Genomic DNA, 20,192 nt, shown 5'->3' with positions numbered 1-20,192 from the left:
GTGTTTGTAGCAGTCTAAACAATTTCACCTTTGGAAATGTGTCTGACAAACGAGCTGGTTCCACGAGACACCCCACTGACGAAGGCACCTGGTCCACGTGTCAGTCCCTCATAAGGCAACCGGAAAAAATCAGCCACTCCATTTCCAATGCTGCGTACCAGACTAGCAGGACTACCCAGGATCTCCAACGAGCCCACTACCCAGCCTACAGAAACAAAACACACCCATCAAACACAATCCAGCAAGTCAGCCTGTTATTAAGTGAGCATTACACATTAAAAATAATATCACTGTTGTGGGTTCTCCTCAAAAATCAAATGATAAAGTGATACAGGGCAAAGCAGCATGAAAAGTGGCTTGAGAAAGGGGCAATTCTCAAAGCATCTGAATGTTTATATTTCTAAATAGTGTGTGTGTATGTGTGTGTGTGTGTGTGTGTGTGTGTGTGTGTGTGTGTGTGTGTGAGAGAGAGAGAGAGAGAGAGAGAGAGAAAGGAGGATTGAGAGAGGGAGATTCACTTACCCGCTCTGAAGAGGGCTCCTGCAGCATAGTGCATAGTCAGTGCATGGATAAGTTGGCGTGGGGTAGTGCAAAACGGTCCCCTCTCAAACACAGAGAAGAAGAGTGGTGTATGGTCAGAAGCGATGTAGAGTTTTAGAGAGGCATGGATACTAACAAGCAGACTGACAGGCTCAATTAGCAATCGCTGCATCTGAATTGGCCAGACCAGTGCCTGCATAGATTGGTGCACTTTCTCAGGTAGCAGTGGAGCAGACTCTGTGAACAGAGCGCTCTCCGCAGCAGTACGCAGGGTGGAAACAGGTATATAAGTGTGAAAGATCGTTTTCAGATAGTATACAAAAGTGTCCTCTAAATAGACGCGAGCTGGCTTGATTTTGAAACTGAGCTGATCTAAATGAAGTCCTTTGGTAGAGAACGTCAGCTTTACGCACAAGAAGCACGTTTGCCGAAAGTCTTCCAGAGCTTCGTGGCTCAACACTGAGTCGTGATCTCCCACCCAACAGTCTACATCTGCCCTCTGCTCCTGACACAACAGGACAGAAAAGTGGAAGCTCGAGCGGCTGTACAGTTGGTTGTCCACCTGCAGACTGCCGCATAGCACATGCATCTGGGTGGTGAACGAGGAGGCTGTGTGACCTTGAGTAGGGGGCAAGAGCAAAAGGAGTTTGGACACGGTCAGACGCAACAGCTCCACCGAACCAGCTGGACTAGTGATGTCATCACAAAGGGTCATGCTGACTTCATTCAGCAGTACATGGAAGGACATGAGCTGATGACTGGACATCCTGTCAAACATAAGCACACAGACACACACAAAAGACATGACGTTACTTTCTGCTTTAAGAAGAAACAGCAACACTCAGTTTGTGTCCGTGTTTATGTTGTCCTCAGCTATTTATTTGCCTGTCCCTGTCCCATTGTATTGCTTTAGCTATGTCCAACACCTGTAATTGAATGGTGGTCAAGTGATGGAGAAATTACAGGTGCTCCCCCATCTTGTTGTTTATAAGACATATTTATTTGGTCATGCAAGAACTGTTTTCGCCCATATTTGAAAACAGTTTTAAAACCTCCCGCAAGGTTCACTGATCATCTGTACTGCTCCCGTGGGTTTCCAGGTGACTGTCTGTGAGGAGTGTGGTGTGTTCTCTCTGTGTCTGTGTGGGTTTCCTCCGGGTGACTGTCTGAGGAGTGTGGTGTGTTCTCTCTGTGTCTGTGTGGGTTTCCTCCGGGTGACTGTTTGAGGAGTATGGTGTGTTCTCTCTGTGTCTGTGTGGGTTTCCTCCGGGTGACTGTCTGTAAGGAGTGTGGTGTGTTCTCTCTGTGTCTGTGTGGGTTTCCTCCGGGTGACTGTCTGTGAGGAGTGTGGTGTGTTGCCCTGTGAAGGACTGGCGCCCCCTCCAGGGTGTGTTCCCGCCTTGCACCCAGTGATTCCGAGTAGGCTCCGGAACCACCGTGACCCTGAACTGAATAAGGGTTACAGACAATGAATGAATGAATGTATTAGACCTTCAGCATTATCTATAACTCACTACAACTGCTGATTTATTATTTGTTGTGCATTTCAGTCTCAACCTGAGGGGGATGGGTTACGAGTCTTGGTTCCTTCCAAGGGTTCTTCCTCATGCACCGAGGGGGTTTTCCCCACCACCAATGCCTTTGGCTTGCTCATAGGAAGTGGACCCAGCTCTCAATAAGGCTGATTTGTGACTAAATTCTGTGGTAAAATGTGCTAAATGCTGCCTCAGCATTGTCAGCCATTTTCTTTTGTGTAATACCGGTTGTGTGTGTGTTTTGCCTGTGATAAAAGCAGTGGATATTTTCTTTGCGTTTCAGATTTCTTGTAATTACAATCCATACCAGGCACCTGCACTGTCCCTCCTCATCTTGCCCAAGGTAACAGAGTCATTCACCTAATATGGCTGGAGCAAAAGCATCTCCAACATGCCATAGTTGGAGTCACCCAAAGGGATTGACAAGAATTTGGAGGACATTACATTACTGGCAGTCAGTTTTCATATGGAAAGCAGCAGTAAGCTGTGACAGAATAGAGGTTTTTCTACGCTGTATCCGATAGCATTGCAGAAACCATGAAGCTTGCTGGTACTTCAGCAACATGGCTTTCTTCTGTAGTCATTGCAGTAAATTCTCCTACTCCCAGCAAGACTTCACCAGTTTCTGCTTTCGGGAAGTCTTCTTCTCTCTCACATGAACCCTCGGTGCAAAGTCTTTGTCAGTTCATAGTCCTGTTCTAAGCACAGATCATGACTTGGTTCCTGAGTAGATACCCAAATCAAGGCAAAAAGCTAAGAACTTCAGTTCTGAAATCAAGTACAGTCTCCAGTCTAGTCCTAAATCAACTTCTGAGACACACACCACTACTCAGTGCCTGCCTTCATGGACATCTGCCTCTGTGGACTTCTGTCCCAGCAAAGCTGCTTTTCCAGTTCTTGCTCTTACACACTGGCTTACATGCAGCAGATGCTTCAGTGTCAGCTCACTGCTTCTGCTCCTCATGCAGCTTTTCCAACAGTACCGGACTTCTCTGCTTCTCTTCTACGCCCCTTGCTGCTGCCTAGGTTGTCGCAACAGCACCCTCTACTGCTCAGGCCTAGCCACTAATCCAGTCCCATCTAAAGGCCATATGTCCAGGTCCCTGCCCGGCTGGCCAGTTCTGACCAAAAAGCACAAAACAAGTCAGCTCCAATAGGTGGTGCATCATCAGGTCTGCGGAAAAGACCATTGGTGTTAAGCTGCCACAGCTCCATAACCAGGAAGTGCGCAGAGAGAATTACTACTGATCCATCACACCCTGGACACCACCTGTTCCCGCACCTCCCCTCAGGCCGGTGCTTTTCCAAATGAGGATCAGGACGACAAGGCTACCAAGATTTCACTTGAAAACATTAACAATTAGTATCCTCTGTTCCTGAATGATTTAACAGTGTTATTATAAGAATGATAATGGAACACAATATATCTGTCATAACTCTGATTTTGGTTTGTTGCAGGCATGAATCTCTTTACAAAAATACAATCAGTTGTTCAGTGAAAACATTGCAAATCTTTGTGCTTTTGCCAATTAAATAAAGCTTTGAGAGAATCAACAAATCACAGGAAATGAGGGCTGAATACGAAGGCACAAGGCCCCTTTATTTCCTATGTATGGAGGTCTGTGGTGCAACACTGAGGTCATAGCTTTAGAAATCATGATTGTTGATGATGATCTGTGGTATGTTGTGTTTATTCACCTGTTGTGTTCACTGATGATAGCTCCAGAACAGCTCTCTGGTGCCAGTGTGAGAATGATGGTGCCACCCTGATGAGTCACGTCAACATATACACTGCCAAAACCTGGTAAGAATATCACCTGTAAAACACACACACACACAAAATAAAAACATTTTTTTACATGTCAGAGATTCCAAGTTTTGTTCACGTCTCGGTGCACAGCAAAACATTTATGGGAAAATTTCAACAAAAATATTGAAACACTGTTTTCTATGCTGCACATATCATCACTGGAACCTCTCTAACCACCACACCACTGACACCAAGCAGCTTGTCCTCATCGGCCGAAACACTGTTGAAAACTCAAACCCCCATCAACGGGGAAAAAATAAAACTTGTAATATGATGTAAGCCCACAAAAAGGTGTAAGACGTGTTAAACATAATGGCTGTAGGGCTGGACACTAATTCAGTATCAATATATATATATATATATATATATATATATATATCAATCACAATATAAAATGTTTCAATAACTATAATTGTTCAATATTTCAATACACATTATTTACAGCATCTGTCACTGACTGACGGTCATTAGAGGGTGCTACGTCAGTTCGGCGCAGTTTAGTTTAAATTTAGTTTTAAAATATTAACATTGACAAAGCCAGTAGGTTTATGTTTGATGGTGATGTTGTGTTTTTTGTTTGTTCTTGGAAATGTTTCAGTGGATTTTATACTGTTCACATCAATATCTGAAGTGTATCGTATTCGACCAAAATTAAGAAATATATCGTGATATAAATGTTGGCCGTATCGTCCAGCCCTGAATGTAAACTTTTTTTTGGTTCGGTAATGAATTCATACACAGACTTTTTTGTATATCACCTGTGTGCCTGTGTTGTTAATATCAAAAGCATCTGTCCAGTTGGGAGCAACGGGCTCAGAGGATGGGCTACTAGGCCTGTCAGGGGCACAGCAAAGGAGCAGTGTGGGCTGTGTCTCTCTTTGTCGGCATTCGGGGAAACTGGAAGTGTGGTAGTACAGCTCGTGGTGCACAGAGGACAGGGGAGGTAGCTTTCTGCAGAACACCTCTGTCCTTGCAGGCTCTTCATAAACAGACGGACACACACACACACACAGTTATACAGACATAATATGTGAAGCATTATTATATAAAACCATAAACAGAACAAAGACTTTGTGTTGCTTTTAAAGCCATCATCCGGAAAAAACACTTAATTGTATGGACCTCTAATCTACATGTAAAAAAGTAGGAAGTGGCGTATGAAATCTCTGTTTCTGCTTTGGGGATTTATTGAATAAATGTTTGTATTGACATGCACAAACTATAAATGCACTTAGATTATATATAGTTTATATATTACATAGAATTTATATTTTATTACATTAAAAGCATTTTCTAAATATCAGTTCCATTATTTTTGTGCTGATTTGGTACAAAGCTAGAAATGTTCATTATATATATATATATATATATATATATATATATATATATATATATATATATATATATATATATATATATATATATATAACAAAGGCCCAGTTGATTTCGTCTGTCAAAGGATTTATAAAATTAATTAATATTTTCAAGGTTTATTTGTATGTAGCAACAGCCCTTAAATCAATGCCTTGAACAAGAGATCTGAACAGGATACTGAAACAGAGCCTTCAGGGTCCAGCATACATTATATTCGTGTATAAAGCATGCATTAATGCAAGTGTGTATGTGTTCATGTGATCATCACCTCTCAAGTTTTCCTTCAGTAGCAGGGTTCTGACACACCGGTTATGAATGAGCATGCGAGGACAAGGGTCCTCACTTACAGAGATGTAACTAATACCCAAGTGCTCCTGGTATGTCAGAACAAGGGCCCTAAAACACAAACACTTTTTAAAATTAACACTCAGGTGTTGAATGAGATAAGAAAGAGGTGGAAGACAAGGGTGGAGAAGAACAAAATACAAAGAGAGGAAAGCCAATATTTCCCCCCTTCCAAAACTGGATTACACCCACATTTTACTATACAGTAGATGAGAAGATGAAAAGCAATAGAAAGTTAGAGTTGAAACATGTTTATATTCAATGTTAGACCCACTTGGTGTTCAGGGCACTTTGCTCGACGGGCACAGACACACTCTGTCTCGGAAAGTCTGACCGCACAGAGATGGGAAGGCTCCACACTTCTCCCTCCAGCTTGGGTGTAACAACACAGCTGAATAGCATGTACTTCTGAGGCAGAGGGACCACAGCTGTTGTTGGGCCCTCTCTCAACACATCCCAGAATGGCACTGCACAGTGAGATGGACTACCATTTGCTGCCACAGGACCCAGTGTGAAAACAGTTGTGTCAGGTGGAGTATACAACTAGGGAGAGAGAGAATGTGTGGTGTTATTAACTTCATTAATACAGGGTAGCATATGGAGTGTCATATGTAGTGTATTTGATGTGTGTGTGTGTGTTGTACCTGGTCAACAGTACCAAGTCTGTTTTCAGATAGCAGTGGTCTGTAATTAATGTTATAGGCCGTGTTGTTCACCAGAATGGTTTTGTCCTCAATCTGCAAAACCTGAATCCCAAACCTCACCGTTGAGGACACACAGAACTGGCATAGCTTTGGGAGGAGGGACACAGCAAAATGGTGAATAACAGATTATAGATGATAAGGGTCTTGTTGTTATATACATTTTTTACAATTATTTTTTACAACTTTACATTTTTTAAACTTTTCTGAAATGTGTTGCTAAAGCTGAATTACCATGTGTCTACAAAACGTCTTTGTAGAATTAAGTTTAAATGTGTCAAGTGGTTTTAAAAACAACTGTGTTTCATTTGCAATTCAACATACAGTTTTGTTTAAAAAGGTTTGTATATCGTTCAAATTAAAATATCAGTGCTGCCAAAAAACAATAACAGAGAGAAAAATATGCCCCCCCCCACACCCACAAAATTTATTTTTAAAATCAGACAAGGTGGGTGTTCTTTCAGCCTTGGGTTAATATAAATATATACAAATATAAAGCTGCTCCAATCATCAGCTTCACCTCCGCTTCACCCTCAGAGTCTGTTTTATAACGTTAGTGTTGGCCAGCTCTGGGCTGAGCTGCCTACTCGGAATCACTGGGCAGAAGGCGGGATCACACCCTGGTGGGGGTGTACATGTACCAATTAACTGACAGGTGCAGAATATGTGCTCATACACACCTTCTGTCTGGGTGGGGCTCCAATGGTAATGGCAGTTTCTATGTACCCTTCTTCATCCAGACCGAGTACCTCGGCTCCTCCTACCTCCCTCCAGCGTGGTGAGGTCACCTCATGCAGCAGCTGGATGGCTACAGACTTGTGCACGGTATTTGTTTGTGCCCAGTAGAGTCCAATTTGAAATGCCCCCTAAAACAAACACAAACTTAAAGTAAAAACGTCTCGTCTTCCTGTACTAGCTGAGATTGATTGTGTCCAGTTTTAGTCAACTCCTGACTAAAACCTACTAATACTGGATAACATTTAAAATAATTGAAGTTTCAAACATAATAATACACATTCTTTTCAGAAGGATAAACAAGCAGTTGTATTATCCCACAGAGGTTCTACCTATGTACCCATCTACCTAAATAGTGGATTTAATAGGAACTACAGTTAAGGAAGAAGAAAGTGGAGACCCTGGCGACCTATGATTAATGGACTGACTTCACATTAGGATTGACTTACATAAACCCTGAGGAAAAAAAAACATTAATTTTGCTGCTTGCTTATTGTTCACCCGCTATTAGATTTAGGGCTGGCCTTTAGTTTTCACACTCATTAGTAAATGAATACACACAACACTGCAAGATTGGATTTAGAAAGCGTATTGATACTACGCTATGGAATCTGAATGTTTGGAAAGTTGGAGATTGTTACCATGAAGTTAGGGGGGATGATGGTCTTGCCGGCAGGGATCTGCAAAACGATGCTCTCTGCCTCAAACAACCAGAGGTCCCAGTGGGAATGATTGGAAAGTAGAGCCCATGGCAGCAACTCCACCAGCAGAGTGCTCAAACTAGGCTTCCATGCACAGAGACGCACCTGCATGGGACTGTCCCACTGAGCTACTGACTCCATCACTGACCTGCACACATGAAGTTCACTGTAATTCACTATAATATGGATTTAAAATGTAAATGTACAGTTATTTGTCACTGTATAACATACATCAAAATGTTTCTTGCACATTTAACCCGTCTGTGGCAGTGAACACACACACACTAGTGCAATAGGGGGCGTGAACACACCCAGAGCGGCGGGCAGCCATCACCAGTGCCCGTGGAGCGTTTTGGAGGTTCAGTGCCTTGCCCACGGGCACTTTTGCCGGGGATGTTCCTGCTGGTCCTGGGGATTGAACCGGTGACCTTTCGGTACCAAGCCTGGTCTCTAACCATTAAGTCACGGCTGCCCCAAATTTTTAAACATTGCAAATTTTTGGAAAGCTGTTATGTATGTAATATATTTAATATATATTTAATTTAAAGAAAAATGAAATAGCTTGTATGCAATATAAATACAGTCTACAAAACTGAAAAAATATGGTGTATATAACTAACAATGTAACATTTGAAGGTGCCAAATGGTGCTTATGCAGTCAGTCCACTTAGTACTGAAGCAAGTGAGCTTCCTGAAGTTATAAAATTCTGAAATTCTCAGGTGCCTGCTCTGTACACAATATGGAGCACAATATCAAAAGGAATCCATGTTTTCAGGATTGCTTTTTATCTTAGTTTGTGGGTTACTAGTAGTTCCATATTAATGTGTTAATAGATTTAAAAAATAGACCTTTTTTTCATAATATGCCCAAAATGACTTTTAAGAATGTCTACAGATTAAGATTAAGCTAATTTTGTGCAATGTGTGTACTGCATTCATGCGTAACACTGAAATATATGGAGCCAAATGATGTGAACACGGTCTTTAGACATACATCAGATTCTAGATTCTTGCAAGATTTTTACATCAAATTTTCAGAAAGTTGACCAGACCTCACTAAATAGTTACGCCATTATGATTATTACTGGCACTGCAGTGACACTGACCTAGTGGTGACGTATTAAACAGGTCCCTGCAGTGTATATGTGGTAATCTAGATTAATGTTCATGCAGGCACCTGTACTGTACCTGTCTGTGTCTCTGTAAGTGTAGGGCCAAGGAGGCTGGTTGGAATTCCTGGGACCATAAAAGTGTTCTAGTATGCTGTTATGGTTCTGTCTCTCTTCTGGACCAGCTTTATTAACAATCTGCTTGATCAGACCCGAGGAGATGGGCACAGCACAGCGGGACACATCTTTCTCCTCACTGTAATAAAAAAAAAAACACACACACACATAAATACATGAATCTGTTTTAAAAAAAGAGAAGGGAATTCTTCTTGATGTTTATGGGAGTTTTTGACCACTTTGTTGTCAAAGGGCCTCGCCTGCATTTTCAGCTCAAATTCATCCCAAAGGTGTTCTATCACGTTGAGGTCAGATAAGTACCGTTCTCCTGGCAACTGCCAAACTCAGACTAACCAAGTTCATCGGAGTGCGAGACGGAGAATGTGATTCGTCACTCCAGAGAACACATCTCCATTGCTCTAGAGTCCTGTGTTTTGCATTGTGCTTGGTGATATAAGGCTTAGATGTAGCTGCTTGGCTGTGGAAACCCATTCCACGAAGCTCTCTATGCACTGTTATAATGAGATGATCTGAAGGCCACATGTAGTTTGGAGCGATTCTGTAGCGATTGACTCTGCAGAGAGTTGGCGACCTTTTGATCACTATATGTGGCCTTTCACTCTGTTGCTGTCGTTCCCAATTGCTTACCCTTTGTTATAACACCACTGACAGTTGACTGTGGAATGTATAGTAGTGAGTAACTGTCAGCACTGGACATCCTATCACGGTGCCACGCTGGAATGTTTGTGGAAGTAGTCTGCATGCCTAGGTGCTTTTTACACTGTGGCCCAGTATGGAGATAACTGAAACACCACAGTTTAAAAATCAATTTCTTTTAAATCTCAAATCACCAAATTAACCCAGCAGACAAAAAGCAGCACGTCATGAAATGCAGAGCCTACAGAAGTCTGAGAATTGTGACGCATCTAAAAAATGATTATTATGTTAGAGCTGTTTTAGTGGTTTAACTCACTGGCGTGATTAGGTTTAGAGATATGGTGTGAGGAAGGAAGAGTGCTGAATGAAAAAGTGAGATAGGTTCCATGTGTGTAAGGTACCTGGCCTGGAATGTAAGATGGTGTGTGATGTCTGGATCCACACTGAACAGTGTCTGCTCCTGTCCCTGGCCAGGGATAAGTTGGCTCTCCTTTTGCCCCAAACTACGCTTCTCCACATACACCAATACAGCATCCGGCAGATGGCTCCGCATTACAAACAGTGGACTGAACACGATCTGAGGATAACACAGAATTCCGTATACATTACAGTGTTGGAATAATTGGTTATCAGAATGAATTAACATGTCTAACAAAAAATATACTGTGCACATACACAGAGCAATTTTAAAATATGGTTATTTATATACTGACCACTCTCTGCTGCATGTTAGAGTTGGGTTCCAGATTTATTATGTTGCACCACAGAGACACCAGGGAGCCTGCAGAGGAGGGAATCTGTAGTAAAAAGAATATGTATATGTCATTTGTTGTGTCCAAAACTGTGATCCATTTACTATACAGTGCACTTGCATCTTGGGGATCCACCATTCTGCAAGTGTTTGAAACAGTGAACTCGAACAATCCCTCGTTGCACCACAGAAGTGTAAAATCTGCTGTGCGCTGATTGGCTAGTCAGTTCAGGCATCAAAACAGGAGCTGTGTTCGAAATGGCATAGCTGGTAGAAAATAAATAAAGGCCTGAGGAACAGATGGCATTCAAACAAAACTACTTAAAGACTGTCATGGGACTCTCTTATGTTCTTTGTTCACTTTTTCTGGAGGCCATCAGCACTCACTCAGCACCAACCCTCTGGAAAGCACCCATTATCATACCAGTGCTCAAGAAACCACACTTCTCAGAATTAAATCATTCCTAGCCAATTATATGTGCTCCAGCTTGAATGAACTGCCTGAAAAAACTTGTGCAAACCTCCATTCTTCCAACTGTTACACAGCTGGATCTCACCAGTTTGCCTATAAGAGCCAAACAAGAAATGTGGAATTTTTCCTCCACTTCCTGCTCTGGCATCTGGAAACATCACATTATTTCACCAGAATTGATTACAGCTCTGTCTTCAATAACACTGAGCAACACCAGATGATTAGAGCATTTCAGCATCTCAAATGACCCTCCGCTCATTATTTACTGAGGATGCTGCTTTCTCAGCTACAGATTTATGGCAGTCGGGATAGGGATGGTCTGGGTACATTTTTGATGGACGATTCCGATTCCAACCTAACAGATGTGTGAGCGATGTATGTTGTATGATAAAGAGGGACTGTGCTGAGGGGGTTTTTCGAGATACATACACACACACACACACACACACACACACAAAATCGAAAACAAAAGGGTTGAAAATAGCGTTCTGTTTTAATAGATTCAATACCCAAAGTCCAGTTAAACTATGCTTCAAGTTATTTTTAACTGACAAATCTTTTCATTTAGATGGTGCACAACTCCAAACAGCTTTCACCTCCTGAGGCTCCAGACTTAAGATTCTTATTCCGAGAATGTGCCCCAAGTAGCAGACCCCAAATTTGGCAGGTCACACTCTTTTTAAAGGGCCCAGCCTGGTGGATAAGTTGTAAGATGTCATTAAGGTGGCGTGAGTGGAAAATAGAGTTTCAGTAGAACAACAATACTCCCCAAATCTGATGGCTATCATAATAAATCTGAATGCGTTTTAGACAAAGGCAGGGAATTCTGCGACAATCCCATGGTTCATACTTATTTACTCACCTGTAGAACATGGCTGTTGTTTTCATCTGTGTGTTTGAGACATACATCTTGAGACCATTCCCCATCTCCACGTACACGCACACAAAGTGTGGTAACTTCAAAATCCTCCAGTACATACGAGGGCAGCTTGCTCTCTGGCTCCAAAGAGACTTGCAATTCACGCACCTCCTGCTGATCTTCGAGCCCAATACTGTGCTGCGTCAAACGCACCTCGATTCCCTCACTCATGTAACTACATACAACCTGCCTTCCACAGATAATGATCTGAGAATGACAAAGAGAAAATGACCATAGTTTGCATTAAAGAGAAATCTAGACATTTCTTAACATTCAGATTTAAATTAGACAACTGAAATATGCTTATAGGTGCGTACCAGGTAAAACTTGTTTTTTTTAATCTTCCGCTTATATATTTACTACTAAAGCCATTATGTGGCCCATTAAACACAAAGGTCCAAAAGTTTGATTAAGAAAGGTTAGCGAATAGCATTTGTACATGGAACAGTAATGTGCTATTTACTGAACAGTACATTGATATAAATTGGTGTGGGTAAGTGTTATATGTCTGAGTACTCTACCTGTTTCTGCACTCCATTGAGTGGTATGACTTTAATGATGAGTGAGGCAGTCTGACCCTTCCTCTGGATACTTCTGAGTAATGTCCCCACGTTATCAATACTGAAGGACTCTGACCAGCGCCAGTTACCCCAACCGTCAATGCAGATATGCAGCAGCTGTGGCATGCACACACAAACACACACACACACCTTTAGATATAAGACTTTTGTAGCCTCTTTGAGACACTGTAATAGTTGAGGCAAGGATGAGAGTGGGCCTAGTGCTTGAAAAATGAAGATATCCAGACAACAGGGTATTAAATGGAGGCAAGGCCAAGAAAAATTTCACTGAGAAAACAAAAGAATAAACAAGAAATCTGAGATGAATGAACATGGAACAAACTGAATCCTCTACACCGCCTTGTTTTTTCCATTCATCTGAGGAAGCAAAAGAAAGCTGCTTGAAAATCATAGCAAATGAAAGATGCTTGGGAGCCATTCAAGAAAAAATTAAAGTCCGGAGCAAGGCTCCATAAAGAGGCGTTTGAGTTGCTTAACCCATCTGGAAGTTAACTATTTGAATGCTAATAAAGATAAAAATGTGTCGTAATAGTATTAATAACATGAACAGGATGTATAGGGGTGAGGGCTGAATAAGGGCAACACCAGGGAGAGCAGCAGGAGCAGGACATTTCGATGCATGGTCACTCACATTCATTCATTCATTATCTGTAACCGCTTATCCAGTTCAGGGTCGCGGTGGGTCCAGAGCCTACCTGGAATCATTGGGCGCAAGGCGGGAATACACCCTGGAGGGGGCGCCAGTCCTACACAGGGTGACACAGACACACACACACTCACCTACAGACACTTTTGAGTCGCCAATCCACCTACCAAAGTGTGTTTTTGGACTGTGGGAGGAAACTGGAGCACCCGGAGGAAACCCACGCAGACACTGGGAGAACACACCAACTCCTCACAGACAGTCACCCAGAGGAAACCCACGCAGACACAGGGAGAACACACCACACTCCTCACAGACAGTCACCCGGAGGAAACCCACACAGACACAGGGAGAACACACCACACTCCTCACAGACAGTCACCCGGAGGAAACCCACACAGACACAGGGAGAACACACCACACTCCTCTGTATGACTGCGACACCTACCTGCTGCACCACCGTGCCGCCCCCACTCATATTCAGTTCATATATAATTTTTTAACTGAAACAAGCAAATCCACTATGATAATAACACAATAAATATAGGCTGCTTAGAAAATCAATTAGAACTAAACATTCAAACAAAAACAGGAATTCTATCTATTATTCTATCTAAGATTCTATCTATTTTGAGCTGATCTGATCTGACACCTACCACCAACCACAAGTCCTACAACCTATGTTCCAGTGCTCGAAAAGGACACTACACATTCTCATTCCAAAACAAAGATTTCCTGTCTAACAAATTGAAAGCAAGTAGGCCTCTGCATTGTGTGCACAAATACTGCAAATAAGCAGAAGACTATTATTTCGGGAAAAAAAATGCATGAGCACCAAATGAGAGAATGGGCAGAGATTAAAACCCACTTTTGCGTCACGTTGCTTCACACACACACACAGTGGAATTGAGCCGGATGGCTGAGTGAAAATTGTGGCAACGTGACCACGTCTGTGCTACATTCACAGGGCAGAAAGTGGGAGGTTATTTGTAGACCAGCACTGCACATGAGGGAATGAATGTGCAGGATCATTTACAACTCAGACAGTAAGAAGGACAAGTCTGTATTATACCGCTGCTGCAAAAGGACAATAGAACATTAGCTCCGCCAGCAGACAATAGTTCACAAAGAACGTCAAGCATCCAGCACAGGACTGAAACCACAAAACCACAGCAAAACATGGTGACACATTTTCTCTCCAAGAGACAAGCATTTTTCTGATGCTGTTTGAAAGTTTTTTGGGTGAATGTTGGAACATATCACTCCTCCCCCAGGAGCTAAAAACATCTTTCTTGTAAAAAATGGACAACAGGTCTACTACAAAGTTGAATGGAAAATGGGAAAACAATTCAAGCACCAAAATAATATCTAACACTCCGCACACAGGACAAAAAAGCAGCAACATAAAGCAAATGTACTACATATTTATGAGGCACGGATTTACCAAATTGCAGCTAAAACACATGTGGATTTTAATTATAATCATGGAAATGATTATAAACATGCCAGGGATGGACGGTATCCACATTTTTTCATACTGCCATAGCATCCCAAATATTAACACTGTTTACAATATTACTGAGGAGGATAGGAAATACCCCTGCCTCTACGTACCCCTTATTAATACAGTTCTTAACACATTCAGAACATAGTATAATAGTCCACTACACACACATTAGCACTCTATAATTATTAATATTTGCATCTGTTTGGGAATCCCTTTAGAAAGTGGCATTGTGATGTTTTCTGAGGCCTTTTAACCTACTACACATTGTCAGAAAAGTTCTATTTAATTACAATTATCTAGGTCTAGATATTAATTTTATGATTTGAAATATTCAAGTGTGACATATTTGAAACAATAGAAGACATTAGAAATTGGGAACAGGGCAAATGTGAGAGAGTAGTGTTTCCCCGCTTTTATTCAAAGGAGAATGGTTATTTATCTGACATATTTCCTAGGTTTCATTCATTTTGCAACTGGCATGTAGTGTTCATGTTAAGAGGAAATATCACATTTAAAAAGTCACTAACCTGTGGGGATTTGTGAGATCTCCAACAGTACTGGTGGCTATGGCCACTGGCTAGTACCACATTTTCATCAGTGTCCACTTGGCCAAAACGCAGAGTCTCCTGAGTATCGTTACAAATCACATAGTGACTGAAGATCAACTCCTCTGCTTCTGGCCTCAGGTTCTGCATCATAAAGTACACACACACAAACACATTTTAAAAACTCATAAAATACAAACATGGTTTCTACGATTGAGGAAGAGATCACTCTGAAGATACAATTACAAATGTTATGAGTCTACATTTATGTGAGAGAACAAAGATGACAAAAAAAGATGTCAAAAGTACAGAGCAAATAGAAAACAAAGCAAAAATGGCTAAAAACAGCACTTTTTTGCTGTTTTGCTGCTCACATACTTTCCACCCGTGGGCACCTAGCCCTGAAGTTAGCTGTGGCTCAATTTTATTTAAAGAAACAGGTGCTGGAATGAGTCATTCTGAACAGGGCTGTTTAAACAGAGTCAGAAAGGTGCTGTATTGTATGTTCCTTACAGTATTTTGACCGACACATACAAAAGACATTTCATTTAGATCCCAGGGGAATGTGTTAGCTTGTGAAAAAAGGGGTATAATAGGTCCCCCTTAAAAAATCATTTCTTGATTCCAAAGAATTTAGGTTTTTCTACCAACTATTTATATCATAAAAATCTTAAGGAACCCACTAAAGGCTCAGCCCATTTAATACAAGGGCAGAAACTACTGCTGATTGTACATGGCCTTTCACTCATGGGATGATACATGAGAAACTGTCATTCTACAGTGATAAATATATATAGACATAGGTCTGGGAGTACATTGGAAACCAATGTCACAACACTCAGGCAGCATCAAGAAACGCTGTAGGAGAGTCCATTATGCAAGAAGAAATCCATAAATAAGTTCTATTCAGAAATGCCACCGAGTTCTCTGTGCCTGACGTCATCTCAGATGGTCAGAAAGACAGTGGAAACTTGCTTTTTGTCTGTCAACGTTTAATAATAATTAGACAAAAAGAAATGAAAATTGAAACGAACACACACCCAGAGCGGGGGCAAACATTCCAGACGCCCGGGGAGCAGTTGTGGGTTAGGTGCCTTGCTCAAGGGCCCCTCAGCTATGGACTGAGGGAGGAGGACAGTGCTGTCCCTTCACTCCCACCACCCCTAACTTACCTGCTGGTCGTGGGAATCTAATTATCAACCTTTTAGCCTTAAGCCCTCTAACCGTTAGGCCGCGACTGCCTCAGATAAAATTTGTATAGAGGACATTTGTAAAGTCAAGTAAATAATAATTTAATAGTGAAAGTTAATACTGTAATGATGTAGCAGGTAAACTGCACTTTAAATAAACGTCAGCTCTTCCACGAATGTGGTTTGTAGATTCAGCAAGAGCAAAAGGATCATTTTATGGGAAAGCATACAGTGTGTAGCTCACCTGTCGCCATGCCTGCAGTGCTGTATCCAGTGTATGTATTGCATGTTGGCCCACAGAAACCTGCACAGGATGCACTTGGAGGGTCAGCTGGCTGTGTGTGTGCTGACAGTAGGTGTATGTGCTGGTGCAATGGCCCTGCAGGCGAAAGGGTTTAAACAGTGGTAAGAGGGTGAGGTTCCTGTAGTCCACCAGGTGGCAGTTCAGTGTGGAGGAGAAGTGCAGCTCTTGTCCCAGCTGAGCCCCATCACTCCACTGTCGCACAAACACACGTGGCCCCTGCACATGCACCACTCCATACTCCTGCTCAGATGGCAATTTGCTGTCTGACACGAAGGGGCGGAGCTGCTGTGATGGTACTGTTGAAAAAAAGAACAATAGCAGCAAACACCGCTAATCACTCTTCTACCAACACTAATATAATGTCTCTGATCACACAAGTGTGCCGGAAGGATTTATACAGCGGTTAGGCATGGTATTCGTGCATGTCCACTACCTGTGCCCAGATGCTCTAGGTGGTGGCACAGCCGCAGCTCCAGGTTGGCGAGCTGCAGAGACACTCCGACTGACGGCACGAACCACGGTGCAAAACAGGAGTCCACCCGTGTGCAAGCTGCCAGTGCTGTGGGAGATACAAGCTGCTCACATGGCAACTGGGAACCAGACTCACTGTCTGAACTAAAGCGAGAGAGAGAGAGAGGGAGAGAGAGAGTAAATCCTATCCTTTGTCTCTAACATGCTTCACAAACATGAAGACTGTGAGACATAACTTTCCCCAGACCTACTTTTGACATTAGTTCCATTATTTAAAGAACAGTAAGTAACATTTGGCATTTCTAGTCCTAGGGCTCCCCTCCCCCTAGTGTAATTCATATTTACAGCACTGTACTGAACCCGATGAGGAGGGGCCGTCCCACCTAGTGTAGTTTCTGCAGTCCTGAGCCCGGAGTACCAACGACAGAGGCTCTATTCTCCTTTTACAATTGAGTGGAGAATCAGAATGATTTTGAAGCCGTAATTTTAAAATACAGATTTTACATAGGTGTTCCTTTCCATGTTCTAAAGCAATATTAGTGAAATAAATTACCAATTTAAATTTAGTTTTAATTCTCAATTTCTGTAAACCTATTTTATGACATGTTCAGTTTGCAGCGATATCACAGAAGTGGTTCTGGACTTGAATGAATTTAAATGTATGGCTTCATTCGCCTTCAAAAGTGTTCGACAATCATATTATCACCCACTCCTACATTCACCCACTTCAGTAGCCTCTAGCTTCTGGATTTAAGATGTAACTCGAAATTCTGAGATATCAGCAAAGTAATAGTAATGCTTTATGTTTCCTATGCAGTAAATGGACCTAAAGCACTGACACTACGTTTAAATAAGATTATACAATGGTTATTGTAGTTTTCAATAAAGAAATGACTGACATTCGTGGCTTTCTTTGGTTGTTTACAATGGGATTCACCCTTATTCTCTCTGGGGAAGTACTGTGTAACCTCCTATGCTTTATATACAACAACACACACACACATACACACCTTTCATCTGCTCCATCTCCTGTATTGTTAACTATAATTCTCCACAGATCAGAAGCCACAAGATCAGTCTGGTGTGTGTTGGGGCTGAGAGGGGGCAATGTGAGTTCACACACACTACACTCAGATAGACTGAACTCTCTGTATGGCACAAAGGCTCTTCTCAGCTCATCCCAGAACTCCAGACTGCAGGGGACCTGGACAGAAAAGAGAGATGGATGGTTATATACTGACAGAATCTTGTCATGTGTTTTTAAATTCTTTACATTTTTTAATTTCATGTCAAAACTTTGTCTAACTGGAATTCCGTGAAGCTGCTTTGTGACAACATCAGTTGTAAAAAGAGCTATACAAATAAAACTGACTTGACTGACTGTAGAAAAGCGAAGCAAGTCTTATCTGACCTCGTCCCATATTATCTGCTTGATCCGTTTCAAGGTGTACAAAGAAGTCCAGAAGTCTCTGGTCCACACAACTCTTCCTGAGGGATCCCCAAGCATTCCCGGGCCAGTCGGGAGATAACAACCCTCCAGCAAATCAAGACAACAATGCCCTAAGACTTGGAGGTTCTGATCCACATACCAACTGCTTCATACTCAGGTGTAAACTGTTCAAGCACATGCTGGAGGCCTCTATACAAAGAAGCCAGATAGACATCATTTGGAAATAGCAGCGGTGACACCTAACAAACCCCAGACGTAACCTTTCTGTCCTAGACTACTTGCCACCCTGGAAATAAACATCAGAAAGTAGAGTGGAGGCAAGGCACAAGCCGGCACCCACAGTAAACAAGGCTGACTTACTTGAGAACGTCAGACTCGGATTACAAGACCAAACAGTTTGCCTCAGCGATCCAGGGAGTTTATCCTCCAGGAGAGACCTCCACAGTACATAATTAATACATTTTTGTGTGACTTTTCCAGGTTCACAAAACACAGAGTGGCAAACCTACATACCCCAACAATAGAGTGTAAAGAGCTGGTCCACAGTTACACGACCATGACGCAACTGTCATTGTTTCTCTTAAATCCAAGGTTTGGCTAATATTCAGATTCTTCTTTCGAGTACCCAGTTACAGACCTACTCAGGGACGCTGAGAAATGTCATGCCTCGGTAACTGGCACTAACACTCCAGTTAGTCTTCTACTAAAATTGCACAGAAAGTCTGGTTTCTTAGATCCTTGCTGTCAGACATTCTGTTCATGTGTGATCAATCTTTTAAAGGCCACACAAAATCCATTTGCGAGCTACAAGAGAAATCTTTGTGCACTAATCTACTGTCATGACCATCAATCAGTGACAGATGCTGTAAATTATAATTATATATATATATATATATATATATATATATATATATATATATATATATATATATATATATATATGTGTGTGTGTGTGTGTGTGTATAAAAATTATATAATTGTTATTGAAACATTTTGTATTGTGATATATACTGATATGAATTATTGTCCAGCCCTACTTTGGCAGAGCTTTTGTATTTTGGTGTGGTGTTGATTAGTAAACCCATAGTAAACCCATCCAGTGCAGACTGCCAAATCATCGTTCAATAATAACATTACCCATGTGACGAATGTTGCCATAATCAGTCATCTGTACTGCTTGTAAATGACATATAAAACACAATGTACTTTGGTGCTAAACAGATTCAACAAGGTGGTACGGTGAGAGCAAATTATCAAGGCTTCTAGCAGTGCAGATAACCCCATCAACACCAGGACAACAGTGCAAAATATTCTATCTATCTCTGGGAACACATACACAATCGAAAAGCTCTGTGAATGCCTGACACTTTTTCCATTTCCCAACTTGATCTTCTTAGAAGCTATGCAGTCTGAGGCTTCTTATATTTCAGCTCTCTACACAGCTGGACTCTTTGCAAGCTCAAAGAAATCAAACAAAAGACAAACTAATCCATCAAAGTTTTGAAGTCAAATAAGTGGAAGATTAAGGTGCTGAGAAGTAGGGACTGAAACACAAAGGTTTTATTCTAACACAAACAAACCCACCCACACCCCTCCAGATATGTCCTGTAAGTCCTTCGGCTCCTACCACTGCATACTACACTTGGTGCATGCTTACATACAACAAAGAGGAATTCTGGTCACTGGGGTGTGTGTGTGTCGAGAGAGAGGGAGAGTCCAAAAGTCAGATACATAA

General features: G+C 41.8%; 1 protein-coding gene across 6 annotated transcripts in view; it reads right to left on the bottom strand.

The window, feature by feature from the left end:
* The window catches only part of LOC136695523 (intermembrane lipid transfer protein VPS13B-like), a 175,053-nt gene that overhangs the window by 5,659 nt on the left and 149,202 nt on the right, over positions 1-20,192 (bottom strand). For all 6 annotated transcript variants that reach the window (XM_066669991.1, XM_066669683.1, XM_066669758.1 and 3 more), the window contains exons 40-57: positions 18,018-18,211; positions 16,970-17,151; positions 16,477-16,832; positions 15,025-15,186; positions 12,288-12,443; positions 11,710-11,973; positions 10,338-10,421; positions 10,026-10,201; positions 8,930-9,106; positions 7,682-7,889; positions 6,986-7,171; positions 6,249-6,395; positions 5,879-6,147; positions 5,528-5,655; positions 4,644-4,864; positions 3,774-3,892; positions 523-1,307; positions 29-205 (exon numbers count right to left, since the gene is read on the bottom strand). In XM_066669991.1, the coding sequence (XP_066526088.1) occupies positions 29-205; positions 523-1,307; positions 3,774-3,892; positions 4,644-4,864; positions 5,528-5,655; positions 5,879-6,147; positions 6,249-6,395; positions 6,986-7,171; positions 7,682-7,889; positions 8,930-9,106; positions 10,026-10,201; positions 10,338-10,421; positions 11,710-11,973; positions 12,288-12,443; positions 15,025-15,186; positions 16,477-16,832; positions 16,970-17,151; positions 18,018-18,211 (3,991 nt within the window). The remainder of the gene's footprint in view (positions 1-28; positions 206-522; positions 1,308-3,773; positions 3,893-4,643; positions 4,865-5,527; positions 5,656-5,878; positions 6,148-6,248; positions 6,396-6,985; positions 7,172-7,681; positions 7,890-8,929; positions 9,107-10,025; positions 10,202-10,337; positions 10,422-11,709; positions 11,974-12,287; positions 12,444-15,024; positions 15,187-16,476; positions 16,833-16,969; positions 17,152-18,017; positions 18,212-20,192) is intronic.

The sequence above is a fragment of the Hoplias malabaricus genome, chromosome 1, assembly GCF_029633855.1.
Source record: "Hoplias malabaricus isolate fHopMal1 chromosome 1, fHopMal1.hap1, whole genome shotgun sequence".
Taxonomy (NCBI): Eukaryota; Metazoa; Chordata; class Actinopteri; order Characiformes; family Erythrinidae; genus Hoplias; species Hoplias malabaricus.
Note: the sequence above shows the minus strand (reverse complement) of the source record. Positions and strands in the feature narration are given on the sequence as shown.